General features: G+C 41.4%; 1 protein-coding gene across 4 annotated transcripts in view; it reads right to left on the bottom strand.

Annotated features, from left to right (window-relative positions):
• KLHL2 (kelch like family member 2) overlaps positions 1–15,752 on the bottom strand; it is a 117,303-nt gene extending 101,551 nt beyond the window's left edge. For 2 of the 4 annotated variants that reach the window (XR_001824317.1, XM_017525959.1), the window contains exons 1-2: positions 15,491–15,752; positions 2,989–3,114 (exon numbers count right to left, since the gene is read on the bottom strand). Coding sequence is in view for 2 of the 4 variants with exons in the window: in XM_017525959.1 (XP_017381448.1) it covers positions 2,989–3,114; positions 15,491–15,516 (152 nt within the window). In the remaining 2 variants the exon portion in view is untranslated. Of the gene's footprint in view, positions 1–2,988; positions 3,115–3,323; positions 3,398–15,490 lie in introns of those variants that run through there. The other 2 variants (XM_017525960.2, XM_037737573.1) reach the window with 2 other exon arrangements.
• Between the last annotated feature and the right edge of the window lie 4,019 nt (positions 15,753–19,771).

A 19,771-nucleotide genomic window follows, 5' to 3' on the forward strand; every position in this document is an offset into this window, starting at 1 on the left:
ACTTAAACCTTACAGAACTGTCTTCCTACCCCCATTCCCACAACCACATCTTACATCAACCACAACTGAAAGTGACTTTTACTCCTAAGATTTTGCTTCCATCAGTCAAAGGTTCACATTAACATTCTCCAGTGCACAGCCATTGTTCTACCACTTTGAGGCTAGAGCCCAAGGGCACAGTGGTGAGAACAAGGAAGTTCTCCCTTCCCAGAAGTCAGGAAACCACTCTCAGCTACCCTTTCTGGCAACAGGAAGTTGATGCAAGGACGGGAAATAATTAATGATTTTCAGCTGTACAAGGAATAGGCCTCTTCAGAGATTTTTGTTCTTAAGAATTACCCAAAATGGCTCTAAGATTTAACAGTGGTAAAGAATGATATTTTTAAAAAGGTCTGCTGAACCTCAAAGACAGTCCACTTTTAAAAATACTGTTGGTTGGCGCTTTCCTTAAAACAATCAGGTTTAAAGAAAAACAGGTTATAGACCCAGCAGCCAACACCCAGCAGCCAACACTCTGGCCACTCGAAGGTCATTCTTTGTTCTGAAAATCAACATCAACTACCAGCCCAGTGACATACTAGCTGCTGAAAGAGTGCCACACAAAGAACAAGAAGGTACTATTTCACAGTTAATAGAGTTCACATCCAAAAAGGGGCAAACAGCTGAATGAAGACTGGAGCTAAATAATCCTGGGACCAGGCAAGGACACCATAGGGCTTGTAGGTAAACAGAAAAAAAGTCTCATAGGCTGACAGAATGTCAGAGCAGCACTGAACCTTAGACACCATCCTGTCCATTCCTCATTTTATAGTAAGGCTCAAAGAAGTAAAACAATTGGCCCGAGACCAGAGAGTCTGTCCCAAAACTCAGGTCATTCACCTCAAGGGAAGGAGCACCTAAGTATTACTTTCCCTGCAGTTTAGTGAGTCATGCCCAGGTCAACAGAGACCCACTCACATTAACACCAGCAGAAAGCCAAGGCTACCCCTGCCCCACACACAGGAGTGGGGAAAAAGAACATCTGAACAGTCCTATTAAAAGTCAGTCTTTTTAGACTTCTCAAAGAGAAAAAAGAGCCATTAAAGATCCCAGTCTTAAAATAACCAGACTATTTTTCTTACCTTTCTTGCAGTTCCACTTAGTAACCAATGCATTTTACATTCTAACGACTACTGTCAAAACAGGATTAAAAACCTGAAACAGCACCCTCAGACTTGCTGGACTATCCCAGCTATATATCCTCCCAAAGAATAAATGAAAACCCACATTTTGAAAATGTTGTCAAAGCGGTACTAGAAAGCAAATCAAATGATCCAGTATTCAGTTTAACTTTCTCTTTTCTCTCTCCAATCCATTCTCTACCCAGCAGCCAATGTGTTCAAAATATACATCTGATCAGGTCACATTCCTGCTTAAAACTCTCCAATAGCTTCCTCTCAAGCAACTTTTGATTAAGACCAAAATTTCTGGACCTCAGTCCAATGGCTCCTCCCACCAACTCAGCTGTCTCTCTTGTGAGATTCCATAGCCATGTGCACTGCAGCAACAGTGTGAGTTCCTCCAGTGAGGCCAGCTCCTTCCTACCCTAAGATGTGGCACAGCTTTCCCCATTCCTGGAACACTGTTCTCTCTCTCCCCACTCTGATCCTGATTTTATCCCCTCACCTTCTTTTCCTTCTAGATATCAGCATAATTATTCCTGTCTTCTCAGGAAAGCCTTTCCTGACCACTGTTACCCACCTTCCTGGCACAAGCAGCCCTCCTTTGCAGCACTTACTGTCATTAGAATATATTATTTTTGTGATTCTTTGATGAATGCCTGCATCCTGCAGTCAGTCATAAGGCCCATGAAGGTGGCAAACATATTTGTTCTTCCTCATCATTGTACCTACAGTACCTAGCAGATAAATATTTATTGAATCACTAATTTAATTAAAGAAGAAACAAACAAATGATGGGCCTAAAAGGGGGAGCTTTTAGGAAGCAGAGAAAGATTAAGGGAAGGTTTAATCCCTTCTTAGCCAGGCTTTCAGCATTTCAGACAGGTACATGTAGAGTACTTTCACAAAGGGAAGGGTGGAAAAAAGCGGATCTTTAATAAAGTGCTAAGAAAATAAAACCAAGACGATTAATACATACATTAGCCTTTTAATTTAAAAAGAAAAAGCTATTCATTTTTCAATCAACTTTTAATACTACTTAAAAAGTTGCAGTGATTCTTAGTACACTTGAGGATTACCTCAGCAACAGGCAGGTCACTACCCCCCAAAACTACAAGCATTCCCACCAAAAAATGGTTACATTTTTCTCTGTCTAAAAGTTTCTTTACATATTCTTTGCAATGGTAAGTTAGAAGCCTTAGACCAGCACTATCCAATAGAAATATAATGTAAGTCACAATTTTGTAGTAATCACATTAAAAAAGTAAAAAGAAACGAGAAACTAATTTCAATAATACGTTCTCTTTTTTTTTAACTTTAAAAAAAGAAAATAGGGACAGGGTCTCGCTGTGCTGCCCAGGCTGCTCACAAACTCCTGGGCTCAAGTGATCCTCCTGCCTCAGTCTCTCAAACTGCTGGGATTATAGGCATGAGCCACCACGCCTGGCCTACGATATTCTTTTTAATACAAAATATCTAGTATATTATCATTGCTACATGGAATCAATATATTTAAAAATACTGTATTAACAAAATATTTTACATTTCTCTTTTTTGCATTTAGAAATCCCCTGTGTATTTTTCACCTCCAAACTATCTCATCAGACTAGCTGTATGCGGCTAAGTGGCTACCACAGTGATAGAGGAGCCCCATACCAACCACACTTCTGATAAATTATTTGCTCTCTTCCTTTAAAAAACTTGCAGAAAAAACTTTTAATGTTCCCTGTACCAGGCAAAGCAACAATGGAAAGCGGATTATATATTCACTACAAATGACTGAAAAATAAAGAAACCAATGGTTGCATGTACATTAGTATAATGATACCTTCTTAATTCGTTCATGACTTTAAAAGCTTTCTTCATATGCCAAGGATTCACTGTCACTGGGCAGTGTTTTTCGGTATTATCATCTTTTGAATCGAGAGGCTTCTGATGACCCTGCTTTGTGCATCTGTACATAAAATAAAAGAACAAAAACAGAAAAAGATCTTATTAAAGATCATTTAGTTCAGCTTATCAAGCTACAAGAGATACAATGAGTGTCTCCTTCCCCTACTTATGTAAAGGAAGTCTTATGTACAGAATATCCCAATGTAAGGTTAAGACTGCAGAACACTTTCTGAGGGATGCTACGGTTTCAATTAAAAAGTTCATAATTACCTCCCTGGTGTCAAAGTTCTGTCAAAGATGAACACAGAATATTCAGTAAAAGTGGCTTAGCGGATATCTTCAAATAAAACTGTTGAGAAATGATCATCTCCATTGGAAATTAATTTGCTTTTACAATGTTTTATAGTCATGTTTTTAACAAACCAAGACAGAACAGGATCATATTTTACGCAAACTTCAGAAACTGAGAATCTGATTTAAATTTTGCTCTCCACCTGCCAGGGTATATTTACCCTATAGATTTTGGACCTACACTAACAAGAGATTAGTCATGTTAGTTAAAAGTTATTGAGTATTTACCATATGGCAGCCACTGTGCTGAGTAGTTTACTTTTATTATTTGGTTAATCCTCACAACAACTCTCTGAGCAAATTACTATTATTATCTCCATTTAACAGATGAAGAGAACAGTCTGAGTAACTTGGTAAATAGTAGGGCTAAGAGTACGGCCAGTCTGATTCTCCATCTTGTTCTTTTCACTAATGTTTCAATACCATTTCCTACGCTGAACAATGAATATTTAAACTTACATGTTTAAGCACACAAGGCTATACTAGCATTGATACACGATTATTCTTCCAAGACTTAGGACCAAAAAATCAACCAAAAAAATCAGGGTCCCACGAGGAGAGGGGGCAGAGAATTAACTACAAATTAATAGACAAGAGAGAAATTTTTGAAGTAATGGTTATAAAACTTTATAAATTTAATAAAAATCATTGGATTGCACAATTACAATGGGTGGATTTATGGTATGTAAATTATACCTCAATGAAGCTATTACAAAAAATCAGGGCACCAATTTTTTAATCAGGTTTAAAAAATGAAGTCTAAAAATATCATACTTGTATATATATCAAAGAACAAGCAAACATCATTAATTGCTGCACTTCTCTTCCTTTCCTGATCCATTTCTAAAAGGATGATTCATTTTTAAACATTATCATTCATTAATTCATTCAGCAAATTTTTTTTAGTGCCAACCATGTACCAAGCACTATTCTTAAGGCACCTGGAATACATCAGTGAATAAAACAAAGATCCCTCTCCTCACAGAGCTTGGAGTCTGGTGGGGGAAAGAGGAAAACAACACAAGTCAGGGAAGCAACCAGCATGTTAGGAACTGGTGTTACGGAAATAGAAAACGCAGGGCAAGGTAAGAGAGTGAGAAATGTGGGGATGCCACGTGGAGGGGTGTAATCTGCAGAAAATAGGGTGCTCAGGGAAGGCCTAGTTGTGAACTGAGATTTGAACAAAAGACTAGAGGGTGTGGGAACATCCAGTTGGAAGTAATACCTACAGCAAAGGCCAATATGTGCCTGGTATGTTCCAGAAACTATGACCCATGCAGCTTGAGCAAAAGGCTAGGGCTCAGCAGGGGAAGGGGGTGCAGATCATGTAGGGCCTTTTAGGACATCCAAAGGCCTTTTACTCTGAGTGAAATGGGGAGACACCGCAAAAGAGTGACACAATCCAACATATGCTTTCCAAAGACCACTTTGGCTGCTGGTTGAGAACAGTCTACACAGGTCAAAAGTTAAAAGGGGGCAGCTATTTAAAAGGATATTATAGTAATTCAGTAAGAGATGACTGTGGCTTAGGGAGAGTAGGAGCAGTGGAGGTGATGAAAACTGGCTGGGTTCTGGACACTTTGACGATGCGGCCAACAAGATATGTTGAGACAACCATATGACATGTCAAGGAAAGATAGAATGACTCCAAGTCTTTTGGCCTGAACAAGAGGAAGGACTGAGTTTCTGTTCATTGAGCAGGGGAAGGCTGCAAGTGGAGACTGGGATAGGAAGATCAAGAGCTGTTTTTATACATACTAGTTTTGAAACGTCAAACATCCAAGTGAAGGCATCAAATCATCAGATAAATACTGGAGTCTAGAGTTGAAGAGAAAAGTTTAGCTGGAAGCAGAAATGTGGGAATCATTGGTTACATGGATGGCACATGATGTCGCAAAACAGGTACTCAACATTAAGATAACCTCTAAAATTAACCAAACCCTAAGCCCCAGAATCAGCACTAATTGAAGCACCTGACTCTCTGAGGGCTTGCCTACTACAAGTGAACATCAGTTCTACTTCCTCACCATTTGAGACTTTTCAAGGGGCCTAACAAATGAGCACAAGACTCTGCCTCCAGAGGGAAAGCCCACAGCTGGAGTGGGAAAATAAGGAGGTGCCGCTCCACTCCCTAGGGCCTCTTGAAGGTGTATGTGTGAAGAATTAGTTACACTTAGTCGAAGAAAGAAAAAGCACTGGTAAGCCTAGAAGCCAAAAAGAAGGAAGAACATTCACATCTAGAGGGAGAGGACTGAGGAAACACTTAATAGTTTAAGACAGATACTCTCATTCTACTTACAAAGGAAACAGTAGGAAACCGGAGAAAGGGGAAACTGCATAGATATATGCAACCCATGCAAACTTCCTGACCATGTAACACTGAATGTACATATACTATAGTAAGGTAACACTTATTCTATAACTGCTTCCAGTTTAATAATTTAGAAGGTGACACAAAGGAAGAATGGTATGCTGAAGATTAGCAAAACTATCATAAAAGAATTTTTCAATGCTGAAAGTAGAAGCAAAAGGAACTCTGCCCCAGAAACAGTATCATTGTTTAAGAATCAGGAGTGTTCATATTTGCTTAAGAACTTAGGAATTAAAAATCCCTGCACTGGACAATTCACTTTAAGACAGCTGCCGTACAACAATCAATGCCCATATTGGTGCTCTCTTAAACCTATTTTCAGCTCCTGCTTTTTCTAATGTAGTACAGAAACTCTACAAAGAAGACTTTATTCAAAGGCTTAAAGGAATATGAAAAAATGCTGAATTTTCTCAAGTGTTCTCTGTACTGAGAGCCTCTTACAAATACATCACCTCTTCTGCACACGTCCATTTTCTTTTTTTTTTTTTTTGAGACGGAGTTTCGCTCTTGTTACCCAGGCTGGAGTGCAATGGCGCTATCTCGGCTCACTGCAACCTCCGCCTCCTGGGTTCAGGCAATTCTCCTGCCTCAGCCTCCCGAGTAGCTGGGATTACAGGCATGCGCCACCATGCCCAGCTGATTTTTTGCATTTTTAGTAGAGACGGGGTTTCACCATGTTGACCAGGATGGTCTCGATCTCTTGACCTCGTGATCCACCCGCCTCGGCCTCCCAAAGTGCTGGGATTACAGGCGTGAGCCACCGCGCCCGGCCTTTGCACACGTCCATTTTCAAAACTAATGCCCTTTCCACAATTTTCCACTCCCCCTATGTGGCTTTGTGTTAGATAGCTTCTCATTCAGAAGCAGAAAAGAAAACGATGCATAATGTCTAAAACTATAGATGAGAGAAACGTACATATACTAGGAACAACCAGTTAAGTGAGAGGTTAAGTGAGAGGTAAAGGTTTTGCCCTTTAGGTTGTACCACATTAAATCCAGAATTACACCTTTGCCCTACTTCCCTTCTGAAGCAAAGTGCAGGCTTTTCCAGAAAAAGCTTCCAATTCTGAAAACTGTCTTCTTTAAAATATGTGAAGAAGGTTATTTTTTTTTCAAGTTCCTTTCATCTTTAAGTCTTTCCTCAACTGTTACAGTCCTCAAGTAGTCTTGCAATTATCCAATAGCCTATTGTTATCAACACATACTCTAAAAATTGTTGGTTTCACAGGGTTTGAATCCCAGTGTACTGCTATGTTCTGTAATAGATATCCTAAAGCCTTCCTTCAGTGACTAACTTCTGCAAATTCCCAGCTTTGGAAAAGGTTGGCTTCTCAGATGAGATGAGTTTCTAACTCTGCCTAAGAATACACTATTAATGACAGCTGAATTCCCAGAGAGGAAGAAAATAAGGACTCTAACATGGCATCTCCCTCAAATAGTCAAGATTTCCAAACCAGGCAAAGGTTTAAGCCTACTGTAACAATTCTGAGACCACCACAGAAATGAGGTATAATTTCATTAGATATTTATTATTGGCTTTGGAATAATGGTTTTCAGTAGAGTGAAAGAGAAAGATCAGAATCACCCAAGCAGCTTTTGCAAGCCACAAATAATCACCCCTTCTCATATGAAGAGTCAGACAAGCCCATTTTAGAATTAGTTATATGTATATGATGGCATCTCCAGGGGTAAAAAAGAAAAGGGTAAAGGCAGCAATGCATGATTTTTAAAAATAATAACACAAGTCATATAATATGCCCCACCACCAACTTATCTCCCACCCCAGAATCATCGCAGATCAAAAACAAATGCTTTAGAAAATATGGATTGTTTATATTTTTAGAGTTTTCTGGTAAAAAAAAAAAATGCAACAATTCATGTGAATGATGCAGCTGCAAAGTTTAACAGGGGACCAAAGACATTTTCACATTTAGGACATAGATACTTGGCCCCTGGGTGGCCACCATCACTGTTCTCCCCTCTCCTTGTTCACTCAAAAGCTGCAAGACTCCCCTGCTTGCAATGAGTCACCCACCATTACTCACAAATGTCTGCCAAGTTCGCGTCAGCAGCTGTTGTTTTCAAAGTCAACATCCATGCTGTACTGTTTTGAGGTTTCTCCATTACTTTATATTATTTCTTCTACGTACTGTATTTCTCTTCTGTCTTCCCAGCTACATTTGCATTCAGAAGCAGGCATCTTATTAGCATTGCCCTCATAGACAAATCCAGAATATCAGAAGTAGAGAGTCAACCATAACTAATATTTTAACTAAAATTTGTTACGTCATTCTATAGTTTCTCAACAAAATATTCTCACATCCTTCAAACAAATAACCACTATATTACTTAGAGGCTGTGAAGGTAAAGGACATTCTCAACTGGAAACACATTTGGGTCTATGGGAGGGTTGTGATTTCAATTTTTGCAGTTAGCTAAGGCAAAGGGACACACTGCAAATTTTCTTCAAGCGTCTGGAATTTAAAGTTTTATTAGGTATGGAACCAGTAGATTAACTAATCTACAAATATATGTTCATATTACCAAATACATACAGCCTCTTAAAAATGTTAACATCTGCCCTATCGACAGGTAAGAACTTGGATTGGGTCTTCAGTACGTAGACCCTTAGAACTGAATATGAGGCATCTTGTGAGATAAAAACTTCTATTTTTTTTCTTTTTTATTACTTATTTATCCAAGAAAAAAAAAACTTCCGATCCTGCATCAAGTCACAGAATACCTTTCAGAAAATATCATAATAATGCCACTGAATACTTTAAATATATATATATTGTTAAAAATTATTTTTCCAATTTTCTAGAGCTGAAAAGGAAACATCTAGAAAAGTGTGAATTGCCAAACTTTACTAAAATATATTAGCAGTTAAAAACCAGAGCCCTGAACTCACGGAAGGGCAGAGGGAGGTATTGAATAGCACCCTTTTTCTCCCTGCAGAACTCGGTTGTGCGGCTTTATGTTAAGCATGTGGGGAAGCACTGGAAGGAGGAGGAGGTTGGGATGTCTGAGGTGGAGAGGTTGATGGAAGTTGGAGTATAATTGCTCTCTGATAGTAGAACAATAGAGCTGTAAAAAGCTCTGCTTCAGTTCAACTCAGCTTTCTCTCCCTCTTTCCCTCCCACCTACATGACAAACAGAAAACAATCAGGCACTTTTTGTCCCTGATAGCGACTATTACCAGGAAAAGGACCAGGGTAAAAGCATGTCTTATGCAAGATCAATCTCCTAAGGAATACTTTGTAAACAACTAACAAAGCATTGTCAGAGTGGGATATTTGTGAGGTGCTAAAATAGGGAAAAGGAGGTTGATGATACATTTCAAACATTTCCATTTCTTTTACCACTTATATTTCTGACGTTTCTTTTGCCCCTCTTCCTAGTATTGCCATCACTTGATTGGTAAAGGGGCAGCAATATGACTTGGCAATTCAGTTGACTGGGATATATTTTCTAGCACTTGAATGAAGAGGTACTAGGTGAGGACCAGAATCAGAAGGAAGCCCTAAATTGTAGTTCTGTCTATGCCAAGTACTAACCAAGCAACCTTAGATTAGTCACTTAGCCTCTCTGGGCTTCAGACTACTCATAAAATTTATTTCACAAATATGTCTGATGTGAAATGTAATATGAAAGTCAAAAATAATAATATCTTGCCTACTTATCTCAGGGAGCTATATAGGCACTAGATACCATATGAATATAAACAAAGTTAAGAAGAAAATTGTTGAGTTTAGGAGTTAAACTGAATATGCAGATATATTTTTGTGGCTCTTATGGGCCTTCATTTTTAATTGCAACGTTCAATTCAGTTAATAGCGATACTCAAAATGACCAAAGCTAATAAATTAGGTATTTGTTTTAAGTGCTCCCTAGATGCCCACTGTATGCCTTGTACTAAGAAGGGTAAGAAACATTAGAAAGGCTGAATTGAGATCTTCCTCCAGTTACCATCTGAATGGGAAGATACATGGGAAACCACCAAGGAATGGGACAAGTCAGTACACAGGTGCAGTGACCAACACTATAGGAATGAAACGATGAGCTGGAATGAGCTGGAGTAAAGAGGAAAGACTCTGTGAAGGAGACGAAGCTCCAATGGGACCTTGGAGGAACTCAAGTTGTAACTGGGGAGAGAAGGAGAGAAGCATAGGAAAAGGCTGGAGAATCCAGGCTTGTGGACAAGGGAGAGTTTAAAAGCACACAATGATCTTGGATATATAAGATAAGATAAAATGATCGAAGGCTGTGCCTGCCTGAGTCTCTGGTTTTGATAAGTCACTTCACATGACTAAGATGTTGGAGGGTTAAAACAGTATGTGGACTGAAGAGTGAGGAGAGAGTACACAGAGCTCAACAGGAGACCAGTGAAAAAATTCAGGTATCAAGTAATGAAATCTATTCATCAGAAAAGTAGCAGCCAGAATGGACACTTGAAACCAGGACTACAGTTCCTAGGGACTGATAAGATGTGGGAGATGAAGAAAGAGAGAGAAATCAAAGACTATTCCAATGTTTTGGTCATCAGGGACCACAAGAATGGTTATCTCATTGAATAAGTGGAAATGTTATAAAAAGAAGTCAGTTTGTGAACAAACATCAGTTTTGGATATGTTGAGTTTAGAGGTATGAGCTAAGAGCAGAGATGTGAGAAGTTCAAAATTCCACACCAAAGCACAGACCTAAAGCCCAGACTTAAGATATAAATGGAGCTATAACTTAGAGATTAACAGTTGATTGAAAAGAACTGGCCGAGGCCTACTTCTGTGAGGAAATACTGCCCGCAAACGTGACAGAAGAGAAGCCATGCAAGACAGAAAAAAGTGATTCAACAGCAAGATTAGAATCCCAGTTTTTCTAAGACTTGATGAGCTTGAGAAAGTAACTTAAACTCTACTTCTTCAGCTGACAAATAAGACACCTACCAATATAATATTGTTGACAAGATTGAGATAAAGTTATAAAGTATGCAAATAACATTTAGCAACCTAAAAACCAGAGAAGGAAAACAAGAAAAAGTGCTGTCATAAAATGCAGGGATTGTTTTTCAAGGTAAAATCAGAGAATGGAACTGATCAAAGGAATATTTTAGCAAATGCCAATATCTGAAAGGTAAGAAAGTACAGTGCGTAACACACAAAAACTATACTGACCCACTCACTGCCGCAATTATCTCATCAGAAGAATTCAAGAATGCCTTTGCGCTTGCTATTCTCTCCACCTGGAATGCCATTCCCCCTCTGGATTGTGCTAAAATATCACCTCATCAAAGACACACTGATCCTAGTTGAACTACTATTCTAATTATTCTCTACCCTTTTATCCTGCTTCATTTTTATTTACTATACTTACTACTAACAATATTACATATTTGCTTGCTATTAGTTTCAATCATAGGAAAAGGAACTTCGTTTTCTGAGAAATCCCCAAAATCTGGCCATAGTAGGCACTCAACAAATATAAATTAAAATCTCAAACTGCCTCATCATAAACAGTAAATGCATTTGGATTTGGTAGAGCACTACAGAAATGCAATTGAAAATGTATTTCCTTCTCTGGATCATCTTGAAAAAACCTGCCTGATCTTAAGAAAGAAGTTCAATGGTTTTCATAAGTGCTCCTAGTGTAAATCCATAACAGCCATAGCTGAGTAAATTTACAGTCATTTTCAGAAAAGCACATTTACTTAATATTTATTGAATGCCTACCACGTGCATCAGAAACAAAAGGTTTGGGGCATTTTGCGGGGAGTAGGTAGAGTGATTTCCCAGTATCAGAAATTTTTCAAACTACTACATAAATGCTACCTATTTCCAGAATTCACTTCTCAAGTTCCCAAATGCACCTCAAAGTTGTCCCTATATGCAACACCTCCTTCAACACACATTGATCCACGTCTTCTTCACCATTAACTTGCGTGTGTGCCATTATTACTCCTCAATATTTTAAACATTTTTATCACTGGGGAGATTCGCCTGTGATATGAGAGATGTCCTATGTACATTTAATTAAACAAAAATAAGAATACACACCAATGCACTATAACAGACAAACAAATGAATACTGGGGTAACCCGTAGCAAGGTTCCAAATTCATAGCAATTGAATCTTAGAAAGAACATTAAAGATCATCTGGTTCAGTGGACTGCAAATGTCAGGCTTCACTGAACTTTTTACTGCTCATTTTTACAAAATGAGGACAATGTAATAAGTTTTCATAAAGCTAAATTTTTTAAATTAAAAAAATTTAGTCAGATTACATCCTTCCTTATATTTGAAGGATGTTAAAATGTTTTTTTCTGTCATAAAAAGATGGTGATAGGTGATCATTGTTGTTTCATAGATAATTATTTTACTTGGCAAAACAAAAAACTCAGCAATTCTCTGCTAGACTTCAATTTTTTTTTTTTAATTTTACAGGTCAGAGAAATTAAAAAATGTGAGAACCTGTGCTCTAATCCAACCAATCTTCTGCTGCCTAAATGCCTTAAAACATGGTCAACAAGTTGTTTGGCTGCCTATGCATGAACACCTCTGATGACAAATCTCTAGCGATGTGGAATCATCAACTGAAAAAAGGGTATGGTTATATCTGAGGTATGTTTGCTTCGTTTTGTTAAAGAAAAGCAAAAAACTCAAGGCTTATAGAGAGTAAGCCAAGTTGTAAAAATGGAGCCAGTAAAGAAAACAAGTGCTAAGAAAACTGATCAGTAAGAGAAGATCGAAGGGATGCACTCAGGCCTATACCTCACAGTCTTCCTTCAACTTACTGTGAAAATCTTTACAGAAATAACCATAAAAGCCAGACTGTAAAATACATTCCTGAAGTCAGGGCTGGTCAATTTACATTTCCTTTTGCACATCTCAGTTTACCATCTGAAATTCCTTTACTAAACTACATCTAAACTGCATCTCTCAATTTACTACCTGAAATTCCTTTACTAATCTACATCTAATTTTTCAGTTACACATCTTTAAGATTTGAGCAGAAGCAAATGTAACACAGTCTCAGTATCACCCAAACCCCGAAATGCAACCGAATCTAAATGCCACATAGACTCAAGGTTGCAAAGTACAATAAGCAGAAATATATAGTCCAATGACACTTTTTAATTATATCAGAATTAAAAAGGATGAGAAGAAGTTGGAGGCAAGGAACAGAAAAAGCACAAGAGATCAAAAGCTAATTCCAAGGAGTCCATCCTGAAGGAAACAGGAAGGTGGGTACAGATGCCTCATATCCCTCCAAGACAATGTGCCAACAGGCCAATGGAGTACGAGGTGGGATCTGAGAGCAATGTAAATCTTGTTGTTAAAAGGGAAGCATAAGCAAAGGCACCACGCACAGTGCCAGGCAGAGACAGGCATTCAAATATTTGCAGATTGAATGAATTAATAAACAGACACTTAACCCAAAGATAATCTGGGGCCCTGCTTCCAACCACAGCATCTAAGGTACCTTAAGTCCAGGTCAAACATCTTTCTTTGCCTTAAAGCTCAGGCTAAAAAATCTAACTTTATGAAAAGCTGAGTCTTCCTAATAGTTTCCACTGGCCTCTGTCCTAGCCCAGCTCTGGCAGTGAGGCCCAGTAAAGTTCCTTCCTAAAGACACTGCCTGCATGTCTCAAATCTAGCACACGTGATCCATGGTGGAGGGATGTTAACAGGAGTAGAGGCAAACAGGCCAAGGGGTGGCAAGGAAAAAAACGAATTCTGATCCACAGAAAGGCAAATAATGAGTTTTACAATTAGGATTAATCCCGGAATTAATGAAATGAAAATAAAAACCGTTTTGTATTCATAATTAAATAGAACCAATGGAAAAGTCTCACCAACTTTAGCTACCCACGATTGAAAGGAGTTTTAACAATTCTTTCATCCATGCTGGCATTCCAGGTTTTCCATTATATCTCAGCCTCTCATTGTTCCAGCACTACTGATGGAATCTCAATACCAAAAAAATGGTGCTGGTCATCAAAATCACGATTAGCTGATCTACCCTAGAGTCAGTTTATCAGTGTTTGCATGCATACATCAATTTCATTTCTTATTATTTCAATTTAAATAATCTGTGTCTCTATCCCCTTCCACCAGAGCCTGCCTGCTTTTCCACATCTTTCTTTTCACCTGCATTCTAAGATTCTCTTGTTCTTTCCTTTAGTTCTCTCTGTTCCAAAAGTAAAAAGGAACTGCAAGAACTGATACATAGAAGGCAGGTTTACTACAGATAACATATCTACATGTTACATATTGTATACCATGTGTTGTCTAAATACAGCTAGCATATCCTGCTTCAAGTGCTTCTGAGCCTGGGCAGACCCCCATGTGTTCATTCTGCTGATGTTAACCATCCACCATCATATTTCCTAGGGGTTCAAGTGCCTTCCTCCAGCCTGCTGAAGAACACGACTAGATCTCAGAGCCCTCAAAGTCTATCGAGAGGAGGCTAAGCCCTTGCTTCTGTCAGACCAAGAGGGCCAATCCAGGAGTCTTTATCATCTACCGCTACATTTCCAGGACCTGTTCCACTCAAGCTAAACATTCTGAAACACCCCTTTGGAAATTGTCGTTTCAGAATCCCATTAGTTCTCCCAAAAGGGCTGAATATCAAAAAATTATTCAACCCAAGCCAAATATTCTTATTTTGGCTGGAATTCTGCCAAATAACCACAAGAGGCTGGTGCGGTACAATTGCCATGGAGTTGAAGCTTGCCATATCTAACCGGAGAACGACAAGCCTCCATGAATAAGCTCTCATGAAAAGGTACACCATTCTTCAGGATTAGATTTGTCTCTGGTTTAAAAAGTCAGATTCAAAGGACTCTTACTCCTTCCTAAGAGAAGAGGGAATCAAAATTGAAATTTTCAAAACTCCTGGGTATTTACAGTCCACTTTTACCAAGATGTTTTTAAAACTAAAAACTAAAATTAAAAAAAACCCTTGTTCTGAATAATGCAATAACGTCTTCTACATGTTTCAGCTATTATTTTCAGAAAATAATTCTGTTGCCAGTGATCTTGAATGTACCAGGGTACCAAAGAAAAAAGACACCTGTGCCTGGCAGGTCGATACGCTACTAATTTGCCCGAGGTACTAAGGAAAACAGAAGATGCTCTGATTTCTGGATAAAACGTTCTGCGTGCCAGGTAAAAGAGGTCACATGCCCTGAAAGGCCGCTGCTCATTTTAGAGTGATGTAAAAGCTCCTCAGATATTAATTTTGTTAGAAATTCGGGGAATCAAGCAACCTAAGATCAATTCGTTTAGACAGCGGGCGACTGGTACTTTCCAGTTTCCTTTTTACAACGGACTCCGTGCATCCTAGCTTGATCCCCTAGAAAGGGGTGGGCAAGCTGGGCACCAGCTGCCCATGCATTTCAGGGAGGTGCACACAGGACCGGCAGGGTCCCCCATGCACAGCCCCACTCTGAATCTTCTATCCGCCTGGCATGGGGAAGACCCTTCCCTAGAAATCCTGGGCAGCGTTTTAAGTCACCGCCTGGCGAAGCTGAGTTTCCGTCCGCGTCCGCTGAGGACTGCGGGCACCGCGCCTCGTCACGCCCCGCATCTCCCACCTCCCGCCGGCCCCGGCGGCTCCGGGCGGCCGTACCCCAAGCTGCGCCCGCGGCCGGCGACACGCGCCGCAGCGGCGCGCTTATCCGCAGCGGCACAGCCCGCCCGCCCGCCAGCTCACTCACGCGGGAGGCAGCGGCGGCGTCTCCATTGTGGCTCCTCTCGGGCTTCAGAACGCAGGCACCGACCGCCGCCGCCAGCACCATTCCAGCCGCGGACACCGGCACTGCCCGCCCGCCAAGCCGCGTTCCATCCGCCCCAGAGGGGGCGCCGCGCTTGCCTCACCGCGCCCCACCACCTGCGGCGGCGGCCTCCGCGGCCATGGCCCGCTCGGCCGGGCGCGCTCCGTCTACTGCGCTGCTCCCGCGCTCGCCCGACTGCGGGGCTGCGGCGGCGGCGGCGGCGGCGGCGGAGGCGGCACGGGCGGGCCGATGGTTAATCTTATATTTCAATTCGGTGCAACATGGTACCCGGTTATTTGGTCCACCATCCATCTGAATGTTGCAGTAAAAGCATGTTTTAGATGTGATTTACATTTATAATCAGTTGACTTTAAGTTAAGCCTATCATTCTCCACAGTGTGAGTTGGCATTGTCTATTTAGTTGAAAACCTAAAGAGCAAAGGCCGATGTTTGTTAAAGAAGAAGGAATGCTATCTCTAGACTACCAAAGAGAAATTCAACTTGAATTCTAGCCTTTGGATAAAGATTGTAACATCCACCGTTACCTAAATCTTCAGCTTGCCAGCTCACTCCACACATTTTAAACTTGATAGCATCCACGGTTGTGAGCCAGTTTCTCAAAAATCAATCTCTCTGTGTGTGTGACACACATGTTCTCTCTGTTTGGAGAATCCTAACATAGCTAGGATCCGTCATTGAAAGCAGCATCCCTGAAGGTTTCTCCAGGGGTCAAGGCAGGAGGGACGGGCAAGGGTGATAACATCCTGGTGTTTCCAGCATGGAGAAAGGCACAGACGGGGCCCTGACTTTCTCTGCATGCCCAAGGGTAGCATGGACAGTAACCAAATGTCTCTGAGTGCCCAAGCAGGGTTGTGCATGAGGTGAGGGGCTAAGGCTGTGGGCAGCCACCCAGCTGTGTGTAAGAATGGAGGTGTTTCTTGGACCTCTCAGAGACAGTTAATGGCCCATCACCACCCAGCAGGGTACTCAGTACACATTGTCCAAGCAGAGAGGACAGATTACTTATAATTTCAATAATGAATGATGCTAGATGATAACCAGGGAAGAAGCAACTCTATCCACACTACCCGCACCCCCCAGCCACACCATATTCATATGGTGAGAGCCATCCCTGAAATAAACAAAAGTGGGTGGATCACTGACAGAATGATGGTTTAAATAAAGATCAACTTGAAAATCCTGAAAGACTACTTATCACAAGATATCGAGCTTTAAACCACAAATGGTTGTTGAGCGTATCTAATATTTTCACCACTATATAGAAATGGAGACTCAGATCAATAAGAGAAATGAGGAAAATTGTATGTTATTTGCTTTCTATTTGAGGTGAAATTGACATAAACTTAACCTTTTTAAAGTGAGACATTTAGTGGCATTTACTACAGTCACAGTGTTATACAATCACCACATTTGTCTAGTTCAGAAACATTTTCCTCACCCCAAAAGAAAATTCCATACTCATTAAGCAGTCTTTCCCTGTTCTTTCTCCCTCTAGCCTTTGCAACCACCAGTCTGCATTCTGTCTCTGAGGATTTACCTATTACTGATATGCTTCATTTATTATGAATATTTCTATGTAGGCAGACAATATGTGAGCTTTTTTGTCTGGCTTCTTTCACTTAACACAGTATTTTCTAGGTTCATCCACATTGTAGCATGTATCAGGACTTCATTTCTTTTAGACATTGAATACTATTTGAATGTATTTACATGCAACAGTTTGTTAATCCATTCATCTATTGATGGGCATTTGAGCTGTTTCCACCTGTTAGCTGTTGTGAATATTGTTGCTATGAATATACATCTCCATGTATTTGTTTAAGTATATGTTTACAATTTTGGCGGGGGGGGGGTGTATTTACCTCAGAGTGAAATTGCCAAATCATTAGGGTAGTTCTATGTTTAATTTTTTAAGGAACTGCCAAACTGTTTTCCACATTGCTAAACCATTTCATATTCTAGCAGTTATATATTAATGTTCCGTTTTCTCCACATCCTCAGCACTTGTTATTTTCTGTTTTCCACATTAAAATTAAAATTAATTCTGTTTATTATAGNCCTGGGGCTCAGGCGCCCGGCGCCGCCGCAGGAACCATGGCCGCTAGCGCACTCTGGGCTTGGCGGCGGCGGCGGCGGCGGCGGCGGGACGGCCGGGCGCGCGGGCTCGGCCACTTCCGGGTTCGGCCCCGGCCGGCGCTGACGCCGTGACGGGACGGCTATGCGGCCTCCCGCGGCGGCCGAAGACCCCTCCCTCGGCGCCTCCCCTTCCTCCTGCTGCTGCTGTCGCTGCCGCTGCTGTATTTGGAGGCGGGCGGGCGCCAGCCGGGAGCTGGGCGGGCGTGCCCAGACGCGGGCCCGCAGGCCGGGACGCGGGCGGCGGCCGCCCACAGAGGGTCTGTGGATCACCGGGACGGGGGCGCTGGAAAATGGAAGCGGAGGGGGTTCTCCGTGCGGAAAAAGGGCGGCCGAGCGCACGGCGTAATAACGCTCGGTATCCACTTACTGCTATGCTTCGCGGGCGTCTGTACACGTTATTCTTTTTATTTGAGCCTATACCCAGGGAGATGGGAAGGGTAGGCATAACCAACCAGTGCCCTTACAGATGGTGGAACTGAGGCGAGAAGAAATGATTTGCCTGTCCAGTGTCCCAAGCAAGAAGCTGGCTCTCCCTCCAGTATGCTATCCATTCCTTGGACAAGTGAAGTGAGCACCTGCTAGGCAAGGTTTTAGTGCTGGGGATGCGACAGCAAAACCAAGACTATTTGTGGAGCTGTCCATCTAGACGGGTGACTGAAACAAGCGATACTTGCCAACAAGGAACATGAGAATGAGGAGAGGGGAAGAGATTTTAGAAGGAGTGGTCAGTGAAGGCCTCTCAAAAGGTGTGAGTTAAACAGAGATGGAATAACGTGGGCTTTGAGTAATGCAGATAAATGCCCAGGGCGGAGGGAAGAGCAGTGTGGAGACTGCTAAGCAAGATCCTGCCTGTCTTGTTGAGGAACGGGAGGGAGAACAATGCAGCTGGTGGTTCTCCAAGTATGCCCGCTGGAAGCAGTAGCACCTGCGAACTTGTTAGAGCTATGAATTCTCCAGTTCCACTTTAGACCTACTGAACCAGAAACTCTGGGGGTGGAGCCCGGCAGCCTGTGCTTTAACAAGCTCTCCAGATGATGCTGGCTGGGGCCGCAAGGGTGGGAGACCCTCTAATGAAGCAGAGAGAAGTCAAGAAGACAGCAGCAAGAATAATGGGTGTGGCGGGGAATAATCAAATCACCTAGGCCCTGTAGGCCATGATAAAGGACTTGGCTTTTACTGAATGAGAAGCAATTAGAAAGTGGTGAGTAGCTTGATCTGATCACTAAAAGGATGACTTTTCTGGGATTTGTTTGAAAATATCCCAGAAAAAGTAGAAGTGAAAAGAGAGAAGTGAATAGATGAAGATTTGTAAAATGTTAATTCTTGATGGGGGGTGATCATTATTTATGTGTGTTTATGTATATGTTTTAAAAGTTCATAATAGGCCGGGCGCGGTGGCTCTCGCCTGTAATCCCAGCACTTTTTGGAAGGCAGACGCGGGCAGATCACCTGGGGTCAGGAGTTCAAGACCAGACTGGCCAACATGGCGAAATCCTGTCGCTACTAAAAATACAAAATTTAGCCCTGCGTGGTGGTGGGCGCCTGTAATCCCAGCTACTCAGGAGGCTGAGGCAGGAGAATCGCTTGAACCCAGGAGGCAGAGGCTGCAATGAGCTGAAATCACGCCACTGCACTGCAGCCTGGGTGACAGAACAAGACTGCACCTGAAAATAAAAGTTCATAATACAAAGTTTTTTTGTTTTTTTTTTAAAGGTGACTGCTGTATGGGCAACATGAGTAGAGGGGCAAGAGAGCAAGCAAGAAGATTAGCTTAGCTGGGATGAAAAGTAAGGATGGCCTGGATTAGAGTCCGAATGATTGAGAGACATGGTCAGGTTCTGAATCTGTTTAGAAGGTAAAGAACACAGGAACAGCTGATCAATTAGGGTATAAAAGAAAGATGGTCCTAAGGGTTTTGTTCAGAGTTCTGGGGAGAATGGAGTAGCCCTTTACGGGAATTGAGGAGATAGAGAAGAAACAAATTTGGGGGTGTGGGGCGAAGATTATATTTGTAAACTCTGATTTAGATATGGTAAGTTTGAGATGTCTATTAAACATTCATGTGAA

This window comes from Cebus imitator, unplaced genomic scaffold (genome assembly GCF_001604975.1).
Source record: "Cebus imitator isolate Cc_AM_T3 unplaced genomic scaffold, Cebus_imitator-1.0 Scaffold40, whole genome shotgun sequence".
NCBI lineage: Eukaryota > Metazoa > Chordata > Mammalia > Primates > Cebidae > Cebus > Cebus imitator.